At 47.5% G+C, this 23609-nt stretch overlaps 1 protein-coding gene across 1 annotated transcript in view; it reads left to right on the forward strand.

The window, feature by feature from the left end:
• LOC140391770 (interleukin-18 receptor 1-like) overlaps positions 1 to 23609 on the forward strand; it is a 102151-nt gene that overhangs the window by 25266 nt on the left and 53276 nt on the right. Inside the window, exons 2-3 of the mRNA XM_072476631.1 lie at positions 8947 to 9020; positions 10278 to 10557. Of these exons, the coding sequence (XP_072332732.1) occupies positions 8948 to 9020; positions 10278 to 10557 (353 nt within the window). The 5' untranslated portion in view covers position 8947. The remainder of the gene's footprint in view (positions 1 to 8946; positions 9021 to 10277; positions 10558 to 23609) is intronic.

A 23609-nucleotide genomic window follows, 5' to 3' on the forward strand; every position in this document is an offset into this window, starting at 1 on the left:
AGTGAAGCAAAAGTGGGATGAAGAATTAGGTAAGGAGTTAGAGGCGGGATTGTGGGAGGATGCCCTGGGTAGATGCAACGCGTCCTCGTCGTGTGCTAGGCTTAGCCTGATACAATTCAAGGTGGTCCACAGGGTGCACATGACTGTGGCCTGAATGAGCATGTTCTTTGAAGGGGAGGACAGGTGCGGGGGAGGGCACTTGTCCATATTGGGCATGGCCGAGGCTTCGGGGATTTTGGCAGGGATTTGCCGATGTCATGTCAAAGGTATTGAAGGTACGGGTGGTTCCGAGTCCAGAGGTGGCGAATTTTGATGTGTTGGTAGACCCGGGAGTCCAGGGCGAGGGAGGCTGATGTTTTGGCCTTTGCCTCCCTGGTAGCCCAGAGACAGATGTTATTGTTGTGGAGGGACTCGAAACCCCCTGAATCGGAGATATGGGTCAGTGACATGGCCCGGTTTCTCAGGCTTGAGAAGATCAAGTTCGCCCTGAAAGGGTCGATGCTAGAGTTCGCCCGGAAGTGTCAGCCATTTACCGACTTCCTTGGGGAAAATTAAACTGTCAGCAGATATAGGGGGGGGCGGAGGGGGGCGGTGGTAATGGGAAAGAGGGAGGCATGGGGGGCTGGATGAGGAGGGAAATAGTGGGAAAGGGAAGTTGGGGAACTGTATGTAAGCCACTTTGGCTGGGCTTGGTTGTTGATTGGGTGGGTGTTATTTGTTTTGTCATATATAGCCTCAATAAAATATTTTCAAAAAATAATTTTGCTCTATTACTGGCAGCAGACACTTGAGAATACCACCATCTGCAAGTTGCGCTCTAAGGCACACAATATCCTGACTTGGAATTAGATTGCTATTCCTTCACTATTGCTGGGTCAAAGTCCTGGAACTCCCCTAACAGCACTATGGGTGTTCCTGCACTAGATGACTGAAGCATTTCAAGAAGGTGTCTCACCACCACCACCTCTCAAATGCAATTAGGGATGGGCAAAAATATGCTGGCCTAGCCAACAATGTCCACGTGAATCCCGTGAAAGAATAAAAAATGTTAATGTTAAACCTTATTTTAACTATTATCAACTATCTTGATTAAGGTTTGTTTAAAAGTCTTTTTATTGGCATTTCTCATATTTATGAACAATTGTATATATGCATCACATTTTTCCTACCTGCACTAATCCCCCCCCCCCCCCACTCCCCCCCACCACCCCCCCCCCCCCCACCCCCCACACCCCCTTTGGCTTCAGCTGTGTTTTGCTTTTATTTTCAGGTCGAGGGTGGGTTACCCCCCCGTTACCCCCCCGTTACCCCCCCCCTCCGCACCACCTCCTCTTCTCTTGTGTTTTCCTCGCCTTCCTTCCGTCATGCTACACATTTTTAGAATAGTCCACATAATGATATAAAGATTAAAAATGATACAGATTATCTGAAGGATGGGTCAAGAAATAGCAGTTTGTGAAATCTCGTCCAGTTGTTTAAACTTTTCCAAGTTTGTGATGCTACTAACTGTTACAAGTCTAGTTAAATAGGTCATTTAGATATAATTATAGCACAAATATGTGGTCTAGGAACAGATATCTGTGCCCCTGACCATTATCCGAGTTGGCAGATCCTTGCAACAACCACAGACCTCACCTTTTTATTTGGTAGCAGCCTGCTACATGTCGCTTTTATGGCAATGCAAATTTGACATTAACACTTTCAACAATAATTTATATTTCTATAGACATCCTCACATAGAAAGTCATGTCTCAGACTACAGAATATAGGAAAATATGTTTAATATTCTTACATTTTTTTAAAGTTAATAAAGAACACCAATAAAGTAATTACAGTAGATTTTAATTCTTAGTAGACTAGCTACTTGGTATGTTTAAATTCTGGTAAAGGATGTGGGTTTTACATTTCTTTCTCCCCTCTGTACCTGGGTTGGAGTTTCCCCAGATTATTAGGATGAAAGATTCTGCTGTTTACTGACTGCAAGGACCTTATTTGATTTGAGATTTCACAGTTTCAGTTCAGTTCCCAATGGTTTTGTGTCATTAACACAAAACAACACCTGTTGTGGCATTAAAGTTGATGGATGCTTAGACATGGAAAATGGAAACATGCACCTGGCGCAGTAAGGAGATATTTGTTCATGGCCTAGGCACATTGGAGGGGAAAGTAAACAGGAGCTTACTCTGCAGCTATCTGTGCTAAACCTGGGTCACTGATGCTGAATGGTAAATGTATTCCACTCCACAGCATTGCTACGTTTCAACTAGATGAGGACTAAATTTGACCTTTGATACTTTGAGCAATGGCTGAACATGCAAGAGAGCATGCATGCATTCTTGCAATGCACTGAAGTTCTTGATGCAAAACATGGAGGAAAAGAGAGACATCCTGAAACTTGATGTGCTGCCTGCAGTGCAAAATCAGCAGCAGGGCGTTAATTCTACATTACGATTCCTATGCCCATCTTTCAGGGTGTTTCGATCTAATCCATTTAATGCCTTCTTGTAATTTGTCCTGGGTTTCCACAATATTGACGACATACCCCAATTTGGAGTCATCTACAAATTTTGATATTGTATTTCTAATTCTCAAGTTTGTATAAATGTGAGGCAATAGTTTAATAAGGATGCAGGATAGGGCGGCATGGTGGCGCAGTGGTCAGCACTGTTGCATATGCCACTGAGGACCCTGGTTCGATCCCGGCACTGGTAGCGGGATTCTCCCGAATCCCCCGATGGCCCAACGCCAGCGTACAGAAATTGCGCGAACCATTCCGGCGGCAGGCCAACTGGCGCCGAAGGGCCGGCGCGGGTTAGCGCATGCGCAGAATCCACGCAGCGTGGTTTAGCCCATGCGCAGACCGCCCGGCGTATTCCTGCCCATGCCATGATGGAGCCATCGGGCGGGCAGACCGATCACGGGCCAGGCCACCATGGGCCCCCAGGGACGGATCCCCCTGTGCCTGCACCCCCCCGCCCCGAGGACTGCACCAGCCGGCCTACCAGCCAGGCCCCGCCGTGTGGGACCATGCCCATTTCACGCCAGCGGGACTGGCCAGAAACCGACAGCCACTCGGCACATCGGGGCGGCCACCGACTGGCGTGGCGTGATCCCCGCCCCCGCCTGAAAACCGGCGGCGGAGAATACGGCAGACGGCGATGGTGCAGCGGCGCGGTATTCACGCCATCCCCTGGGGATTCTCCGACCCGGTGGGGGATCAGAGAATCCCGCTGTGGGTCACTGTCCATGTGGGGCTTGCACATTCTCCCCGTGTCTGCGTGGGTTTCACGCTCACAACCCAAAAGATGTGCAGGTTCGGTGAATTAGCCACACCAAATTGCATCTCAACTGGAAATAAAATAATTGGGTACTCAAAGTTTTTTTTTAAATTACAAATTAAGGACATTACTCCAAACCGAGTAAAAGTAAAACCAAAGTTTTATTTACAAATAGTATATACATTTACACTACCCGGTAGACCGTTACCGGGTACTTCTCTGTTCGGTGCCTTACTGGCCGAATTTATATACTCAAGGTAAACGAGATACCCCGCCCTAGTGGGGGAGTTCGTACTCCGCAAGGATTCCCACCCCATAGGCCCCTTGCGGGATATTACAAATAGTATCTCAGCAGTAGTTTCCTAGGAACACCACTTCCTGTTTTCTGCCTGCCTGAGGAATGACCTGTAACTGCTGATCTTTGTTTTCTGTTTCATAGCCAGGCTGATGCACGATCAATAACTGCAAAGATGAGGTTAAAGCATAACTGAAGGCTTTAATAGACTAGAACTGTTCCCCAGTAGCTCAGGTACAGAATGAGGGCTGCTGGGATGGCACTGACTCTTATACCCCCGCCTATCAGGGCGGAGCTACATACTCTACAGCTAATGGTAAACCTCCAGGTTTAAACAATGGACTTCAGCCTCTCGGGTGCTGCAATACCTGATAATACCACATTCACCCCCTGTTAAAAAAGAGACCGGCGGGGATGGTGGCCAGCGGCTACAACTGTATTCAACATGGTATGATCAGATATGGAGGTACCGTGATACCTCCTTACAGTGTTTAGAGTATATTTACAGTCATGGCAGATATATACAGTTAATGTTTTTATTATTTACAGTTACAGATCGGTTAAGATGAAGCAATCAGTTGGTCGTGTGCCCTGGTCATCCTCTGGGATTGTCTGGGCCTCGGTGGTGATTCCGGTGGGGGTCCAGGCGTCTGCGACTCCGGGAGCATGGCTTCGGCCTCCATGGCAGCTTCGTCACCCCTAGACGGCGCTGGTGGGGAAAACGGTTGACCTGGGAGTGGGGCGCCTGTAGGGGGCGTCGGTGGGTGGGAGGGCCCAGGCAGGAGTGGCGGGAGGACTGACCCTCCTGTGAGGTGCTGAGGAGAGGGGGAGTGGGGGTGGTGGTTGGGGTGCGCGTGGGATTCCGGCGGGCGCCAGGTCCCGTAGGGAGACCGTATCTTGCCGGCCATCAGGGAACGCCACGTAGGCGTACTGGGGGTTAGCGTGCAGCAGATGGACCCTCTCGACCAACGAGTCCGACTTGTGCGCCTGCACGTGTTTTCGGAGCAGGATGGGTCCGGGTGTCGCTAGCCAGGTTGGGAGCGTGGTCCCAGAGGAGGACTTCCGGGGAAGACGAGGAGACGTTCATGAGGTGTCTGTTTGGTGGTCGTACAGAGCAATGACCGAATGGAGTTGAGGGCCCCCTGGAGGACTTCTTGCCAGCGGGAGACTGGGAGGTTCCTGGACCGTAGGGCCAGTAGGACCGTCTTCCAGACCGTTCCGTTCTCTCTCTCTACCTGCCCGTTTCCCCGGGGGTTGTAACTGGTCGTCCTGCTTGAGGCGATGCCCTTGCTGAGCAGGAATTAACGCAGTTCGTCACTCATAAAGGAGGACCCCTTATCACTGTGTATGTAAGCGGGGAAACCGAACAGTGCAAAGATACCATGGAGGGCCTTGATGACGGTGGTTGCGGTCATGTCTGGGCAGGGGATGGCGAAGGGGAACCGGGAGTACTCGTCAATCACGTTCTGGAAATACCGTGTTGCGGTCGGTGTAGAGGATGGGGCCTTTGAAGTCCATGCTGAGGCGTTCAAAGGGACGGGAAGCCTTTATCAGGTGCGCCCTCTCTGGCCGGCTGTCCTGACCTCCTTGATGGAGTAGGGCAGGTTGCGGGTCTTAACAAAGTGGAAAAACGAGTGAACCCGGGGTGGCAGAGGTCCTCGTGGAGGGCTCAGAGGCGGTCCACTTGTGCGGTGGCACATGTGCCGCAGGACAGGACGTCAGGAGGCTCGTTTAGCTTCCCAGGACGATACAAGATCTTGTAGTTGTAGGTGGAGAGTTCTATCCTCCACCGCAAGATCTTGTCGTTTTTTATCTTGCCCCGCTGTGCATTATCGAACATGAACGCCACCGACCGTTGGTCAGTGAGGAGAGTGAATCTCTTGCCGGCCAGGTAATTCCTCCAGTGTCGCACAGCTTCTACTATGGCTTGGGCCTCCTTTTCGACTGAGGAATGGCGGATTTCGGAAGCATGGAGGGTACGGGAGAAGAAGGCCACAGGTCTGCCCGTTTGGTTGAGGGTGGCGGCCAGAGCTACGTCGGACGCATCGCTCTCGACCTGGAAGGGGAGGGACTCGTCAATGGCATGCATCGTGGCCTTTGCAATGTCTGCTGTGATGCGGCTGAAGGCCTGGCGGGCCTCCATCGACAGGGGGAAGGTTGTAGACTCAATCAGGAGACGGGCTTTGCGTAGTTAGGGACCCACTGGGCGTAGTAACTAAAAAACCCGAGGCAGTGCTTCAGGGCCTTGGGGCAGTGAGAGAGGGGGAACTCCATGAGGGGGCGGATGCGTTCAGGGTCGGGGCCTATAACTCCATTTCGCACTACATAGCCGAGAATGGCTAGACGGTCAGTGCTAAATACGCATTTATCCTTATTGTACGTTAAGTTAAGGATTTTAGCGGTCTGGAGAAATCTTTGGAGGTTGGTGTCGTGGTCCTGCTGGTCATGGCCGCAGATGGTGACGTTATCGAGATACGGAAACGTGCACGCAAGCCGTACCGGTCAACCATTCGGTCCATCTCACGTTGGAAGACCGAGACCCCGTTAGTGACACCGAAGGGAACCCTTAAAAAATGATAAGAGCCGCCCATCTGCCTCGAAAGCAGTGTAGTTGCGGTCGGTCGTGCGGAGGGTAGCTTGTGGTAGGCAGACTTGAGATCCACCGTGGAGAAGACTTTATAATGCGCGATCATGTTTATCAGGTCGGATATGCGGGGGAGAGGTACGTGTCCAGCAGCGTAAACCTGTTGATGGTCTGACTGTAGTCGATGACCATCCTATGTTTCTCCCCGGTCTTTACCACCACTACTTGGGCTCTCCAGGGACTGTTGCTCGCTTCAATGACCCTTTCCCTCAGTAGCCTTTGGACCTCCGACCTAATGAAGGTCCGGTCCTGGGCACTGTACCGTCTGCTCCTGGTGGCGACGGGTTTGCAATCCGGGGTGAGGTTCGCAAACAGGGAAGGCGGGTCGACCTTAAGGGTCGCGAGGCCGCAGACAGTAAGGGGGGGTATAGGGCCGCCGAATTAGAAGGTCAGACTTTGCAGATTACTTTGGAAGTCCAACCCCAGGAGTGTAGCCGCGCAGAGGTGCGGAAGGGCATAAAGGCGGAAATTGTTGAATTTCCTTCCTTGGACTGTGAGTTTTGCTAGACAGAACCCCTTTATCTCCACTGAGTGGGAACCGGAGGCCAGGGAGATTCTTTGATTTACAGGGTGGGTAAAAAGTGAACAGCGCCTTACCGTGTCGGGGTGAATAAAGCTCTCCGTGCTCCCAGAGTCGATCAGGCAGGACGTCTCGTGGCCGTTGATGAAGACCGTCGTCGTTGCTGTTGGGAGTGTTCAAGGTCGATTTTGGTCCAGAGTCACCGAGGCCAGACGCAGTATTTGTGAATTTTGATTGGGCAGTGTGTAGTCGGCTGGGTTGGGGTCCTGGGGCCCCATCCAAGATGGCGTCTCCCAGGGTCGCACATGGTGGTCGGGGATGAACAAAATGGCGGCGCCCATCCGTCCAGCGTGGTGTCCGGGGAACAAGATGGCGGCGCCCGTGGGCTGCACGTGCCCTAGGATACGGGGGTGGCGGTGATTGCTGGCTGCCTGGGGCCCTGGGAGACGTTCGCTGTGGCAGTCCGGAGTCGTCGCTGGAGACCGCGGCCACCGCTCAAGCCTGGCAGACCCCCACAAAATGGCCCTTTTTGCTGCACCCTTTGCAAGTGGAGGTGCAGGCTGGGCAGCGCTGGCGGGGGTGCTTTGCCTGCCCGCAGAAGAAACAGCGGGGCCCAGCCTAGTTGGCGGGCCGCCTTACAGCGCAGGCCTGCGGGGACACGGGGAAAGTCTGTGGGGCTGCCGCTGCGGGATTCCACACTGCCCAGGGGGTCGCCGCGCGGCTGGGCACATAGGATGTGCGTTCCTGGAGGCAACATCCATGGACCCTGCCAGGGCCCGTGCCTCTCTAAGTCCCACGGTGTCTTTCTCTAAAAGACGCTGCCGGATCTCTGAGGGGCTCATACCTGCTATGAAGGCATCCCGGACTAGGAGTTCCGTGTGCTCGTTCGCCAAAACTTGCGGGTAGCCACAGCTTCTGCCCAGCACCGTTAGCGCGCGGTAGAACTCCTCCAACGATTCCACGGGGCTTTGCCGTCTAGTTGCAAGCAGGTGACGTGCGTAGACCTGATTTACCGGGCGGATATAATGTCCTTTTAAAATTTCGATTGCTGCATCAAAGTCTTCCGCCTCCTCAATGAGGGTGTAGATCCCAGGGTTTACCCTTGAGTGCAGGAGATGCAGTTTCTGCTCCCCCGAGGGTGTGCCTCCAGCCGTCTCAAGGTAGCCTTTGAAACACACCAGCCAGTGTTTAAAAATTGCCGCTGAGTTCGCTGCATGGGGACTGCGTTGCAGACACTCCGGCTTGATTTGGAGATCCATCCTTTCAACTTAAGTTGTAGTCTATTAAATTGATGCATGATCAATAACTGCAAAGATGAGGTTAAAGCATAACTGAAGGCTTTAATAGACTAGAACTGTTCCCCAGCAACTCAAGTACAGAATGAGGGCTGCTGGGACAGCACCGACTCTTATACCCTGCCTATCAGGGCGGAGCTACATACTATACAGCCAATGGTAAACCCCCAGGTTTAACCAATGGACTTCAGCCTCTCGGGTGCTGCAATACATGATAATACCACACAGACTAACACATTTCCTTGATTACAAGATCTAGCCACCATATGAAGAGTGTATTCTCATTATCTTCCTGTCACTGACATGTTGGCCGGAATTCTATGGCTGTTGGGATTCTCTTTTCCTGCAGGTAGACACTGCCACCCTGGGTTTCCCGGCATTGTGGGGTGGCTTCAATGGGAAATTCCATTGACAAGCAGCGGGCAGAGAGACTCTGTCGCTAGCAAATGGAGCGCTGGCGAGAAACACACGGTCGGGGGACCGGAGAATCCCGCCCATTATCACCCACGCAACATTTGCACTGAAAATAAATTAAAGCTTCTATTTATTTTGTGAGATGAATGCAACTTTGAATGTTCATCAAATTTTAGTACGTCCAAACTTGCAGTATAATGTGCTTACTAATTCCTTTCACTGAGCTTTCCTTCTTGGGACCAGTGTGCATTATGTAATTTGTAGGTGTTACTGAGTGTCAGTAATGAATGAAGGACAGCATTCTGTGTCAATGAGAAGCGGTTTATGATCTTGAATAGCAGTGTCACATCAGCATATGCTGCAATCATAAACTTTACATGTAGGTCAATGTAACAAAATCCAGAGAGTTGTGTAGAGACCGTGTCGCTGTCTTGGGTTCTATTTATGTGTTATATAGGGCTGAGACAAATTATGCTCTTATATTTTAATCTGAATTGCAGGATGATTGCAATGTTCTGGATGTTTCTGTTAACATTTACCGTATCTGAAGTAATGAATGGATATAGTACCAAAGGTAAGATAACCTAGATTTTCTTCTTATGTATCTAAACTGCATGTAAAGTGTGTCAGATTGTGTTTACATTGCTTGCTAAAGTATTCATTTACTCCTGTTCTTTTAACTTTTGGTAAATATGATTTTCTAATGAAAAAATCCAAGTTTTAGGTTTCGCACAAAAAAACATCTTTGGCTTAAACGTTTGGATCTTAAAAATATGGTTTCACTCTCACTCATCAAAACATAGCCTCAGTATTTCCGTCCATGGCTTTTATTCAGGTCCTGCAATGGTACTTCTCGAAGCTCTAAAGGGTTTCTTTTCAGTTCCCTTATGTTCTTCATCTGTATGTTCTCACTTTGACAATATCCCCAGAAGGCTCAGCTTCCACGTGTATGCTGATGCCACCTAGTTCTACCTCTCCACCAGCTTTCTTTACCTATCCAGTCTCTTGCTTGTCCAATATCTATCCTTGGATGAGCCACAATTTCCTTCAGTTAAACATTCATAGGAATAAAGCATTTTTAGCTTCCACCACAAGCTCCACACTCTTAGCATATATTTATTCCATTCCCATCTGTTGAACAAAATTGCCCACAATCTCAGCATTACAATTGACCCTGAACTAAACTTTTGGCCTCCTTTGTTTAATTAATTCATGCCTTTCCCACTTCAGATCTACTCCACTGTTGTCTTTTTTCTCTCCACCATTTATAAAGTCCAGCTCAACCAAACCTCTACTGCCATTATCGGATTCTTCGCAAGAGTCCATCACCCCTAAATTGCTCATCTATATTTTCTCCTGGTCGATCAATGCCTGAAATTGAAAGTTCTCAACTTTGTGTTTAATTCTATTCATTGCCACAACTCTCCCTATCTTATTATCTTTCTCATGCCCTGCTAACATCCAAAAATGCTTCTTTCTTCAAACTTAACCTCCTGAGCATTCTCCATTACCTTTGCCCCACCATCTAGGCCCTGAACTCCAACATTTCCTCTCTAAATCTCTGCATCTCTCTCTTCACTTTTAAAACCACCCTTAAAGCCCACTTCCTTGAACAAGATTTTAGGAACCCTCCTAATATATCCTTCATCTTGACTTTTGTCTCATTATGCCTGTATGAAGTGACTTGGAAGTTTTTCTGCATTAAAGGTGTTCCATGAGTATATGTAATATGTAATCTGCTAAATTTTGATCTCAAAATAATATTTTGTCTTATGGTATAAAGTACTGCTGTATTCTAATAAAATTTAAAGAATTGATGCTGTATTTGTAGGAAATCAGATTGACAGATGTCCTCCAGATGTATCAACAAAGGTATTTGCCCTTGAAGGCGAACATGCCCTTTTAAGTTGTAGACTGCATACTGCATCTACTCCTCTTGCCATGAATAACCTCAAAACACATGGATTTACAATAACTTGGTTCAGAGAGATTCACAAAAATGATGCTGTGGAACGCTTGGGCAAAACAGGCAGAATTGTTGTCGAAGGATTCTTACTAGGATTTTGGCCTGCAACTGTCAATGACACTGGAAGATATTTTTGTTCTCTCTTGTAAGTAGAAATAATGATAATTATTCATCGTGGTGAGGGTGGTGGTGGTGGGTGAGCACAGACCTCGAAATTAGATGGCACATGGGTATGCTAGTGGCATTTTACAGAAAGCCAGCAAAAGTTGACAAATCAAGACCTGACAATATTTACCCTGGCATTTGTAACTTAAACTATCAGAGTATGTAACACAATTTTACTTGAAGGAGAATAATAAAAGCCTGATGGGGGATATGTATTTCTAGGGAGCTAAGGAACATAACTCTACTGAAAATGTTCACTTTTTACATTTTATATACTTCTGCGTATAGTAATTGATTTTGGATCTGAAATGAATAAAGTGGCATATAGGTTTACAGCAGGCCAATGAGGCCTTCACTTATTCCATTGGTACTTAAATGCTCCCCTTGCTGCCACTGTTTGGAAATATACATGAGCCCTTTGGATTTTGCATCTATCCCGTTTCCAGGAACATGTTTTCAAACCTCTCAGTTCAATGTCATTCTTGTCTCTTATCTGTAGGAGCTTGGAACTCATGCCTCAGCAATGCAGAGAAGCTTCCCTTTTCCTCCACTCTATCCATTGAAAGTGGTATTCTTTCCTCTCCTCTTGAGTCAATGTGGGCACTCTTTCTCTTCTCTCATTTTGTGCTGATATGCTCCCTCTCCAGTCTCCTTCATCTGAAGCCGGCACTTGCCTTTCTTGCCATCCTAAAACACATCTCTTAGCTTCTACGTTTTGCCCTCCGAAGCACAATTCCCAATCGTCTGTCTCCTTTACTCTTTTCTTCTATTGGTATGCACTCCCTTTATGAAGCTGCTGATCTACCTGGCCCTTTATTATCATTTGTTTCCCACTTACACTGTCAACAACTGTCCCTCTTTTGCTAACTACCACTCTGCCTTTCACTGCTGTTCACTCCCTATCAGTGCCACCCCCTTTCACCCCCCACTGCCATTCACTTGCCATCATTTTCCACCCTATCAATTTTCCTCTCCCGTTAGACTGATATCCATGCTTAAGAATCATAGAATCCCTACAGTGTACAAGGAGGCCATTCGGCCCATTGAGTCTGCACCCTCCGAAAGAGCACCCTAGCTAGGCCCAATCACTGCCCCCCCCCCCCCCCCCCCCCCAATCCCCGTAACACCATCTAACCTTTGGCCACTAAGGGGCAAGTTAGCATGGTCAATTCACCTAACCTGCACATCTTTGGACTGTGGGAGGAAACCGGAGCACCCAGAGGAAACCCACGCAGATACTGGGAGAATGTGCAAACTCCATAAAGACAGCACCTGAGGTCAGAATCTAACCAGGCTCCCTGGCACTGTGAGACAGCAATGCAAACCACTGTGCCACAGGTACATTTGGGAGCAGTTTTTGAGAAATTGCACATGCCAGCTGGTGAGTTTTTGTCTGTTAAGATTAATGAAAGGAGACCACATGATACTGGATGTTGGTGTTTAATCCTGCCATATACAGGCAGCACAAAGCACAACATTTATCCATTCTACTTTTAAACACAATTTAGCTCAGTTAAAAACGTACATAAACACATTTCTTGTACTTTTACAACCAGAATACTCTAGTCAGGCTTTCTCCAACCAAGCTGCATGGATAAAACGCTCTCTATTGCTGATTCTTGTTATCATTAACAGAACATTTCATTAGATTAATAACATCATCATATTGTTATGAAACCTGAAGGATATAACTGGTATGGCATTAGGAATTGAACATTAACCAGTTCATATTAATCAGTTTATGGCAAGTACATTCTACTTTGTAATCAAACTGAGTTTATTAAAAAATCAGGTAGCATCTGATTCCTAAGGAACATTACTAATATTATCGTATTTATGGATAATATTGCTGAGCTATGATAAAATGTTACTAGTGTGACGTTTTCTTTATTTGTTTAATTTGCTCATCACAGATAAGGCCATAATAATTACCTATTGTTAGTTCCCCAGGGAAGGTGGGTTTTCTTGAACTGCTGCAGTCCTTTTGAGGTGATTCATGATTTTAACCCAGTGACATTAAAGGAACAAAACTATTAGTCCAGGTCAGGCTGGTGTGTGAATTGGAGGTAATGAGGTTTTCATGTTCCTGATCTCCCCAATGGCAGTGATCATCTGATTAGGAAGTGCAGAGGTGATGAGTTGCTACGGCACATCCTATAGAAAATATATGCTGCCACTATGGCATGCTAGTGGTAGAGGGTTCCAGTGATAGGGATGCCAAAATATATACTGTTTTGTCTTGAATTAAAACATGCTTTTGGGTGTTTTGTGGCTGCAATCTTTCAGGCATGCAGTGAGCATTCCACCATCATTCTGATTTGAGCCTTGTAGAGGGCGAAGCAGCTTCAAAAATTGAAGAATTAGTGGCAGCGTATTCAGTATCTGCTCTCCTATGTCTGTTATGTCGGTCTCATTCATTTTTTGATCAATGGCATGAGATTACCCCCTTTGCTTTGTCCCACCAAAGTATTCAACATTGAATAAAATTGATTTGGGCAAGTTTTTATTGCTTATCTCACATGCGAACATATGAATTAGGAGCAGGAGTAGGCCACACAGTCCCTTGAGCCTGCTCCACCATTCAATAAGATACTGGCTGATATGATTGTAACCGAAACCCCACATTCCTGCCTACTCCTGATAACCTTTCACCCTCTTGTTAAACAAGAATCTATCTAGCTCTGCCTTAAAACATTCAAAGTCTCTGTTTCCATGGCCATTTGAGGAAGAGAGTTCGAAAGATTTACGATGCTCTGAGAGGAAGAAAATCAGCTTGTCTCTGTCTTAAATGTATGACCCCTTATTTTTAAATAGTGACCCCCCCTAATTCTCGATTCTTCCACAAGAGGAAACTATGGGTGCGATTTAACGGAAAAATTTCAAAGTGCCATTTTGGGCATGATTGGCAGACCCGATGTGCATGTTTCTTGACAGCCGGGTTGGCGAAATCGGAGCCCGTATTTCACTGAAATGAGCCCTGATGAGCTTCTTGCCATTACTGTCTGTCTCACCGTCTGATTCGTCAGACTTGCACCTCAGCTTCTCGCCGCTAACAAGGGGGAACTATTTTTAAATACTCCCTCACCACTCACTCCCAGTCAACACACAAGCATGGAAGCACGCAGACCTGCTCCTCGCTTTGAGGATGCTAACCTGACCAGGCTTCTCGATGCGAGACAGGACATCTTGGTTCCCGAGGGGGGGTAGAGGAACATCAGCAGGTTCACCAATACTGCCTGAGAGGTGGTGGCAGTGAGTGTGGGCAGCATGACCTGGAGGACCAACGCCCAATGTCGGAAGAATGTCAACGACCTCCATCGAGTTGCAAAGGTACGTTACCACCTCTTTTCTGGCACCAGTTCCGTCTGCCACCCCTCAAATCTCAAACCCCCCCCCCACAAACAATCACTGGCTGACACCTCGCACCCTCCCCACACCCAATCTTCGTGCTTGTTCCTTGTTGAGATGGAGTCTCAGCGGCACATGCTGTCTGTTATCTCCACGAAAGACCAACGATGCCTGTGCACTTTGGATCCTTGCTGGTAACCCCCACTTCCCCCCCTCCTCTGGGTTCCTCCTTGACCTGATGGACGGCTGGGTCTTCAGGGTTTGCGACGACCCCCTGCACATCGGGTCTGCCTCCAGCCTGCATCGACGGGCCTTTTCTGGCATTTGGCCGCCAGGGTTCCCACCAACGCCATGAGGGCAGCCTCTGCGGGATCGACAAAATCAGCCATATTGATAGATCTGCAAGGAATTGGAGAAGGACAGAGTCCGACAATCAGTTAGGACTTCCACCCCGGGACCCTCAAATCCCCCAAGCCTCCCCCATCCTTACATGTCCCACCATCTCTCAGAGTGCCATCCAGTGAGCCAATTGTGCTGGATAACCTTGCTCTGCATACTTACTCCCAGCCAAATCAGGAGCCCCGAGAACCCAGACCCCTGCTGGGAACATCAAGGAAGCCGTGCTCAGGGTGCCCTGCTCTGATCCACTCACTTACCCTATGATCATGAGGATATCCCCAGTTCTAAAGCCCAGCTCTTGAGTATTAGATTGTTGACTTCTGTCCCTATGGTGCTGATGTTTCTAGAGTCCAGGCGAAGTGTTCAGCCCTCAAAGTTTGATTGAAATGCAATGCAATAATCATGGTCTGAGACATAGCATGTGTACCCACAAGAAGTCACTTGAGAGCTGTGGGGTGCAATGTAACGGAAAAAACAATCCTGTTGTGGCCGCTTGTAGGGGGGTATTTCCCAGTGCTACAAGCGCCGGGATCGACCCTGCTACCAAACGGGACTCTGTTATTTTTCGGACTTCTTATTTCCTGCAGAGGAGCTCCGCTCATCGGTACAGGAAGAGATTGGGGCACCATTTTTAAATGGTGCTTTAATCTCTCGATCCCCCAACGCGACACCTCCAACGCCCCAACTTACCTGTGGGGGGAGTCCTTGTACCCCTCACATCCCACCTCACAAGAGCAGGGCACCCCTGGGTCTGATCCCCAGTGTGGGCAAAATGCCACCTTGGCACTGCCAACCTGCCAGTGGCCCTGCCAGCCTTGCAGTACCACCTGGGCACTCTGGCAGTGCCAGGATGGCACCTGGGTGCATTGCCAGGGTGGCACTGCCAGGCTGGGAGGGCCAAGGTGCCCAGGTGGCATCAGCAGTGCCAGGGTGCCACCTGCAACAGGCCGACTACCCGGGGGCCTTTAATTGCCCGGAAGACACCCTCCCCACATGTGCCGTCCCACCTTGTCCCCATTTGTGGGGACCAGTGCTAAACGACACACCTCTGTGGTCTCCCCGGCGCGACTGTGTTGATTCCCAAATTTCTTCATCCGTCAGTCTGGCCTCAATAAAAGTCGAGATGGATTTGCAAGTAAAACAGAAGTTATTTTATTCAGCTTGCAAGCTACCTAGTCCACAGTGATACAGATAACATGTTGCTGTCTGCAGCCCCGGGAACTAAGTGAATGTCCCAGACAAAGAGATCAGTACTCATACATTCAAATGGCATCAAGTTTCACATACTCGACACCCATAGGTCATCCTATGTCCCTCCTGACTTGTTTGATCTATTCTGATTGGCTCACTTCCAATCCCTTTCTCCGGCCCTATCAATGCAGCATCACTCTCATAGACACACCTCTTCCTGCTTTTTCCATGCGGTCTCAAATCCTTTGTCTCTACCTGCCAGAATCAAAGTGGCTTATTTCTACATTACATTAACTAATATCTCTAAAGTAACTATTTTATATCACATTCGTCATTCCCTCCTTTTATCATTCCATGATAACCGAACTATCCAATCCATAGCTACGGTTCCTCATCTAAAAAGATCCGTCGCTGCATTTCCAATTCCTGTCTTAGCCCCCCTTCATCTGCCTCACCCTCATGGATTTTAACAGTTAAATTTTTTGGGGCGGTGATTGGGGCGGTGATCTGATCCAGTGCACCCCGCATTCTACCCATCACACATTTAAGGATGGCCAGGCCCACAAAGATGCAGCCGATAGCTACCACTAGATACATGGCCATATTTATCAACCAGTCCTTCCAACCTCCAAATCCCCAGTTACCCCAAGAGCCAGGATCCTGCATTCTGTCCAGGTGATCCCGTATGTGATCCATAAATTTAGTGATGTTATCCTGAACTCCCATGATACACTTTCCCTGCACTATGGCGCATACCCCACCCTCACGGGCCAGAAGATAGTCAAGAGCATACCGGTTCTGCATTGCAAACAACCGTAGCTGAGACAATTCCTTGGTTATTGCCCCGAGGGCTCCCAAGGTTTACTACCCGGGTTTTCCTCAGTTTGCCCTTTAACTAACTTAAGTGTATCTCCCGGTAACCTACGTTCTAGCTGTACTTCCCTTCTCATACGCCCCAGCCTCTCTCTAGTCCCTTTCACTTCCTCATAGCCTCTTCCTACGCTCTTCTGACAGCCTGATATTACCTTTATTGCACCACTCTTAACACATCCAAAATCGAATTTACATGTATTCCAAAAACAAGGCATTTCCAATTCCTGTCTTAGCCCCCCTTCATCTGCCTCACCCTCATGGATTTTAACAGTTAAATTTTTTTTTCGGTGATTGGGGCGGTGATCTGATCCAATGCACCCCGCATTCTACCCATCACACATTTAAGGATGGCCAGGCCCACAAAGATGAACAAACGCATTGGCCAGACGCCTGGGTGATATGGCACCTCCTGTCCGTACAGGTGGGAACCAGACATGTTATATTTGTGTCCACCTCTACCAGCAAACAGCCATATCCTTCACTGCTGAAGCAATTCTCGTACAACCGGGAATCCCTATTGGGAGTGAAGTGGCTAGGTATGTACGCCCTCCACTGTCGCAGCCTATCGTACTGTGAATGGGAATTATCCCGAGGAAGGGGAAGGCAAATAGCCGGTGGTGCTGAACCCGGATCGTAAGGAAGAGTGACCTGATCGGGCAGTGGCTCGGAATGCTGACAATGAACCACCGTTTGGGGAGTGCCCCAAAGCGGTGAAACAGAAAATAACCTAGACACCGCTGCGGGGTTTGGGTAGCAGACAACCCGTCCCTGGCCATACAGACGGTGGTAAATCTGGTAGAAGAGATTCATACTACCCGGGTTTTCCTCAGTTTGGCCTTTAATTAACTTAAGTGTATCTGCCGGTAACCTACGTTCTAGCTGTACTTCCCTTCTCATACGCCCCGTCCTCTCTCTAGTCCCTTTCTCTTTCTCATAGCCTCTTCCTACACTCTTCTGACAGCCTGATTTTACCTTTATTGTACCACTCTTAACACATCCAAAATCAAATTTACATGTATTCCAAAAACAAGGCAATGTCCATATAATGTTCCCTTCCCATCGCCGGGACCGGTGCAACTGCTTCATGACTCCTGCATTCTCCTTAACTTTGATGACCTTCCATGAGTCGATACCATGTCCTCGTATATGGGGGCAGCGAAGAACATCACCTTTGCATAGGTGATGTATCCTTGTAGATTGGTTGGGGCTACACAGATACATAATATTCCCCTTTTCCATGTCCATCGCCAATAACACGCCAAGCGAAGTGAGGCCAAATATCAGACAGACGATGCGTAGCCACTCCATCATGCTCCACACCTGTAAAATAGCACTGGAGAAGGGAGGCAGGTGAGTATCCGACCTTTTACAGTAGTGGAGATGGACTCAATTTACAGTGATGTAGGTGGACCCAAGCACTTCGCCCCTCCACTTTAACTGCTGTGGGGGTGGTAAGGAGAACTTGGAAGGGCCCGTCCCATCGCGGCTCCGACCCCTTCCTAGTCCAAGTTTTGACCATGACATAACTACCGGGCTGGACTGAAAGTGAGCTAGGTACTGGGGGCGATGGCTGGTGAGCCGCGCGGACCTGGCCTTGGAGTTCCTTGAGCACTAGCGTGAGGGCTAGAACATAGGTGGTCATCTCTTCAGTCATCTGATGAAACTGAACCAGTCTGGGAACCTGCAGGCTCCAGGGAGTTCTAAGAGGCCTGCCATAAAGAATCTCGGCGGGAGAGAGCCGGGCCGGTCCCGCAGGTATAACCCGCAGCTGGAAGAGGGCAACGGGGAGCAACTTAAGCCATGTCAGTCCCGTGTCTGCTCTTAATTTAGCCAATTTAGTTTTGAGGGTCTGATTGTGTCTCAACCAACCCGGCCGCCTGCAGTCTGTAAGCACAGTGTAACTGCTGGCGTATGCCCAACTGGGAGCAAAACTCCTTGTTAATTTGTCCAATAAAATGAGGCCCATTATCAGAACTTAACTGAGCTGGTATACCGTACCGGGGAATGATTTCCCTCATCAAGACTTTAACCAAGGTAGCAGCTTTATTATCGATAGTCGGATACGCCTCAACCCATCTGCTGAACACATCCACAATGACCAAAACATATTTATAACATTGACACCTTTCCAACTCAATGTAATCCATTTGGAGCATCTCAAAGGGACCACTGGGCAACGGGGTTTGCCCCTTCCCACAAGGGATACCTTTTCCGGTGTTATATTGCTGACAAATCAAACACCGATTACTGATACTTTGGGCCAACCCCTGCATTTTAGGGTGCCACCAAGTGTCCAGCAACAAATCACTAGTCCCTCGAGCCCCACAATGAGTTGCAAAGTGTACACATTCAATGACCCATAAAGCCAGCACATCAGACATACAAGTCTGATGTGCAGGCGTGGTCCATAAAGAGGAAACAGAATCATATGTACAACCTAACCGTTTCCACATTTGTTTATCACTCTCAGGAGCGTACGTCTTGGATGGTTGGCATTGACTTGTCAGAAGCAGACATATTTATAGTAGATCGTTTAGTTTGACTTAACATCTTAGGCACCATCACTTGCTGAATTTGCGCGGCTGTTCGCGCTGCACAATCTGCTCGTTCATTACCAACGTCAACTGGGGTTGTACCATTCGTGTGGGCAGCGCATTTAATAACGGAAATCTGCGCGGGCATAAGGAGGGCCTGCAGTAGGTCATTAACTAAACCCCGGTGGGATATTTGACCACACATAATCATGTCAGGTTGTTCTGACGAAATGTCACTCAAATCGCCCCTTATTGTGGTAGTTTCCTGAATCAAGGCTAAACAGTCGTGGACAGGTGCATCTTCATGGACAGGGGGACCACTAAGAAAACAGGCTGGATTGATAGTGGTACAGTATTTAAATGTCAGAAGTGGATTGTTCAAAAGGTATATCTCATACCTATTCTGACGAGCTGCGGTAAGATGCTGAGTCTGCAGTTGCCTCAGTAGTGCGATGACCGAGTGGGAGCTATACACCGTAATATCCTGTTGGAGGGTGAGAGCATGTAACGGCTATGCGATGGCATTGATTGAACGTAAATCCTGTACTAATCGGTACTGGTCTGGTTTGGCTGGTTTAGGCACAGCAAGTATGGGGGTGTTACATTCTGATTGGCAAGGGACCAAAATACCCTGTTTCAACAGCTCTTGAATTAATTTATCTATTGATGGAGCAGCTTGAGATTTCAGGGGGTATTGCCGAATGGAAGGTAGCTTTACATGATCCTTAATCATCACCTTAATAGGTTTAACATTTGTCTTTCCCACTTGTGATGGGTATTCCGCCCAGACCTGTGGATTGACATATTCCAACACATCATGTCCCCTGTGATGCTGCAGTCGAGTGTTAATCGTTTCAGGGACCTCAAAATATTTTATGGTAGTGCCGTCCGGCATGACTTGAAGTGCGTAGTCTGTTGGATCCGAATGATCCACTGCCCTCCTGACCATTCGCCCCATATCCCTGGCATGGTACTGGTCATGGACCTGACGTGTAATATGAGGGCTTACCGAAGCTGACTGTGGCCATAAATGTGGTGATATTGTAACAAAATCGGCTGTACCTTCTTTTCCCGTGACTGTGGCTGTAACCTTGACTGGCCATTCGGTCTCAAGTAATGGCCGGTATTTGTCCTCCAACTCCCTGTTTCGTCCAGTTCTGTCATAGGCCAGGGTAACGTGATGCAGTGACTGTTCAACGTCTAACGTCCACTACTGGGGGGTGATAGAAATATAGCACTGTTGTCTCATCCTCCATGATGTAACCGTTACCCCCTCATCTCCGCATTCTAGCTGTAGCTGGAAGATACACAGTAAATCTCGGGCCAACAAGTTACTGTCCAATCCAGTAGTCACTACAAACTGATGATCTGCAGACTTATTCTCGTAAGTGACTGTCACAGGTTCAGAAATAGGATACTCACACACCTGTCCTTAGAACCCTGACAATTGCTGCGTGTGGTCGGATAATGGTAATTTAAGTGCTGATTGAACAGAAGACATGGCTGCCCCGTCCTCTTCTTCCAGTAGACCAATGGCCCCTCAGAGGGGGCTGCGGTTGTAGAGCTATTGATTCGTTCGGTGGGCCATAAAAAGGGGGTGAGGGTCCCTGTGGGTGGGTTTGGTATCCTCCTCTTCGCTGATCCACCCACCCAAAGTCACTATATTGGGGCTCCTGCTGGTAAACTACCATTTCTGCCGCTTGTTGGGATCGCCAATCATCCTTTTTCATTACATACTCAGTCTTAACCTTTGTAACTGAGCCTCCTTCTTGGCCTACACCCTCCTTCCAATAAAATCTGACTGCCCTTGCCATCTGGGAAGGGTCGTTCTCTGTCCAATTCATGTTATTACATTTCACAGCAGTAACCACAGAAGGTGGTAGGCAACATAGCACAATATTGAGGGGAATTCTGACCATTTTGATACAGCAAATCGCCTGACTGCCCCCGGTAGATTTCATTAAAACGCTCCAGAAATTCCTCTGGCTCTTCAGTCTTCTTAGGTTTTAGGTCTAAGATAACAGAAAGATTTATGGGCCTTTGAAATGTGCTATTCAACGCATTCAAGATCTGTGTCCTTCTATCGTCGTCTAACGCATAGGCCTGCTGAAGTGCGGCATGACTAGCATAATTCAGGTGGTTAAGATAATTGCGGTACTCTGCTGGGGTTAAAATCTGCTGGACTAGGGCCCAGAGGTCCCTTAAATCAGCTTGATAAATTGAGATGGTATTTCTCAAGGAATCCATGAAGGCAGCAGGAGATTTTTTCTATCTGGGATTGTAGACATAATAGCCATCATCTCACTGGGTGTCCATGGAAAGTAAACGTCTATCGTGGGGTTCGCTCCCACAGTCACTGCATCGGGGTTTCGCATCTTCCTAATCGGTAACTGTCTCCGAATGTCACCAGGGGGCACTCTAGCTATTTCCCCTGGTTGTTCCAAGACTTCAACGTCTCTCCCTGTCACTAGGGGGAGTTCTTTCTCTTCAAAAGAAGTTGTTTCAGCTTCCTTTGTTCCCGAATCTTGTGGTTTCTGCTTAGTTTGGAGAGACTTAGGTGATATGCTTACTTTTCCAAATTATTGAATTTTTCTTTTTCTGTCAATTCAAGGCCAGCCATTGAACTACGTAGCTCATCTCTTGTTTGACCCGCGCCTTTCCTCTACTTGCGCTTTTTTTTAAACTTAAAAATGTTTGAAAATTCAAATTGAATTACTGCAACTTGCAAGCTTAGCTCTGATCTCAACTCAGAACTAAATTTACAATTTGCTTAACACAAACTTGTATAACATTTACAACTTAATTATTTCTTTATCTTAACAATTTTTCTTTTAACAAGTTTTTTTCTTTTACATACACATAAGTATTAGCAAAATCAACTATCATCTCCAGATTGACACTTTTTAAAATGGTGTCCATGATCTTCTTTAAGTTTCTATTAATCTCCAGATAAAATGAGATAAACCTTATTTCAAGTAAGTAAAACTTAAGATTCTGGCAATTTCAATCAATTGCTTTCGAAAATAATAACTTTTATCAAAGAGGTGGAGAAACCCACTGGTTTCCTTTAATTAATTCAAAACGTAACTTTGCTGGTGTTCACTGACTCAAAGGAAAGGTATCCGATTACACTAGCGACTGGTGCTGTTATCTCAAAGCTTGAGTGAGAAGCACTGTCTGTCTATAACTTTGCCTGCTGCTGTTAACCCGTTGAGAGACTTCTGCTTCAACCAATATGCAGCATTCCCCACAATCTCAACTAGTCCTCGGAACTGCGTTTTTCGCCAATACAGTCCAAGGAGACAATTTTAGCTTAATCAACTATATATTTAAAACACTCACACATAGAGTTGAACCATCTTCAGATTTAAAAACAGTTATACTGGACTGAACCTTCAGTACTGAAGTCCCATCAGTCCCTGAACCCATATAATAGACTGAACCTTCATTCCTGAAGTCCCATCAGCCTCTGAACCCTTATACTTGGAATTGAATCATCATTTGAGATGTCACATCAACCCAAAACCCTAACCCAAGCCGAAACAACAATATGAAATCCCATCAATTAAATTGCTAATCCCCAGACTGACCTGTGATTTCGTTGAGGCGGTCTTTCTGTGCCAACCGCGAGTGACCAGACTAATCAGACGATAAGAAATGGGGAACAATCAATGCACGGTCATTTTCCAGTTCTACATTGAGGGCCCTCGTTCCCCATCCTCCTGTTCATAATCAGTCTAATTCTGATTTCGCAGTTGGACCAGGATCGCCCTGAGAAATCCCGGTTTTCGGCACCAAATGTTGATTCCCAAATTTCTTTATCCGTCAGTCTGGCCTCAATAAAAGTCGAGATGGATTTGCAAGTAAAACAGAAGTTATTTTATTCAGCTTGCAAGCAACCTAGTCCACAGTGATACAGATAACATGTTGCTGTCTGCAGCCCCGGGAACTAAGTGAATGTCCCAGACAAAGAGATCAGTACTCATACATTCAAATGGCATCAAGTTTCACATACTCGACACCCATAGGTCATCCTCTGTCCCTCCTGACTTGTTTGATCTATTCTGATTGGCTCACTTCCAATCCCTTTCTCCGGCCCCTATCAATGCAGCATCACTCTCATAGACACACCTCTTCCTGCTTTTTCCATGCGGTCTCAAATCCTTTGTCTCTACCTGCCAGAATCAAAGTGGCTTATTTCTACATTACATTAACTAATATCTCTAAAGTAACTATTTTATATCACATTCGTCAATTGCACAATTAAATATGCAAATTTAGATCCCGTCCATTGGGGGAGTTCAAACCGTGACATCGCGGGAGATCCAGTTAGATCTCGCAATGCGTGGCAAGCGGGTAAATCTCACAAGAGGATTCTCGCCAGTTTTACTGCCCACGCCGCGTCTTATGTCAGGAGGGGATGGTGGACAAGCCCGGGGAGGAGCCAGAGGAGGAGCCAGAGGATGGAGGACAGGCAGCAGCAAGGGTCTGACATGCCTGGAAGACCAGAGAGGCCCTCATCCTCACCTGCTTTTCATAGGGCGAGGCTTTATCCGTTAGATCACACCTGTGAAGTGCTTTTACAACTAACAAGGCCAATACCTTGTTAGCAATAGCCTTCAGCTGCAAAGCTTGGGGCTGCTCATAGTCAAAGTGAGTTGAAGTGATCTTCAGCATACAACCAAGA

Source organism: Scyliorhinus torazame, chromosome 15 (assembly GCF_047496885.1).
Source record: "Scyliorhinus torazame isolate Kashiwa2021f chromosome 15, sScyTor2.1, whole genome shotgun sequence".
Lineage (NCBI taxonomy): Eukaryota > Metazoa > Chordata > Chondrichthyes > Carcharhiniformes > Scyliorhinidae > Scyliorhinus > Scyliorhinus torazame.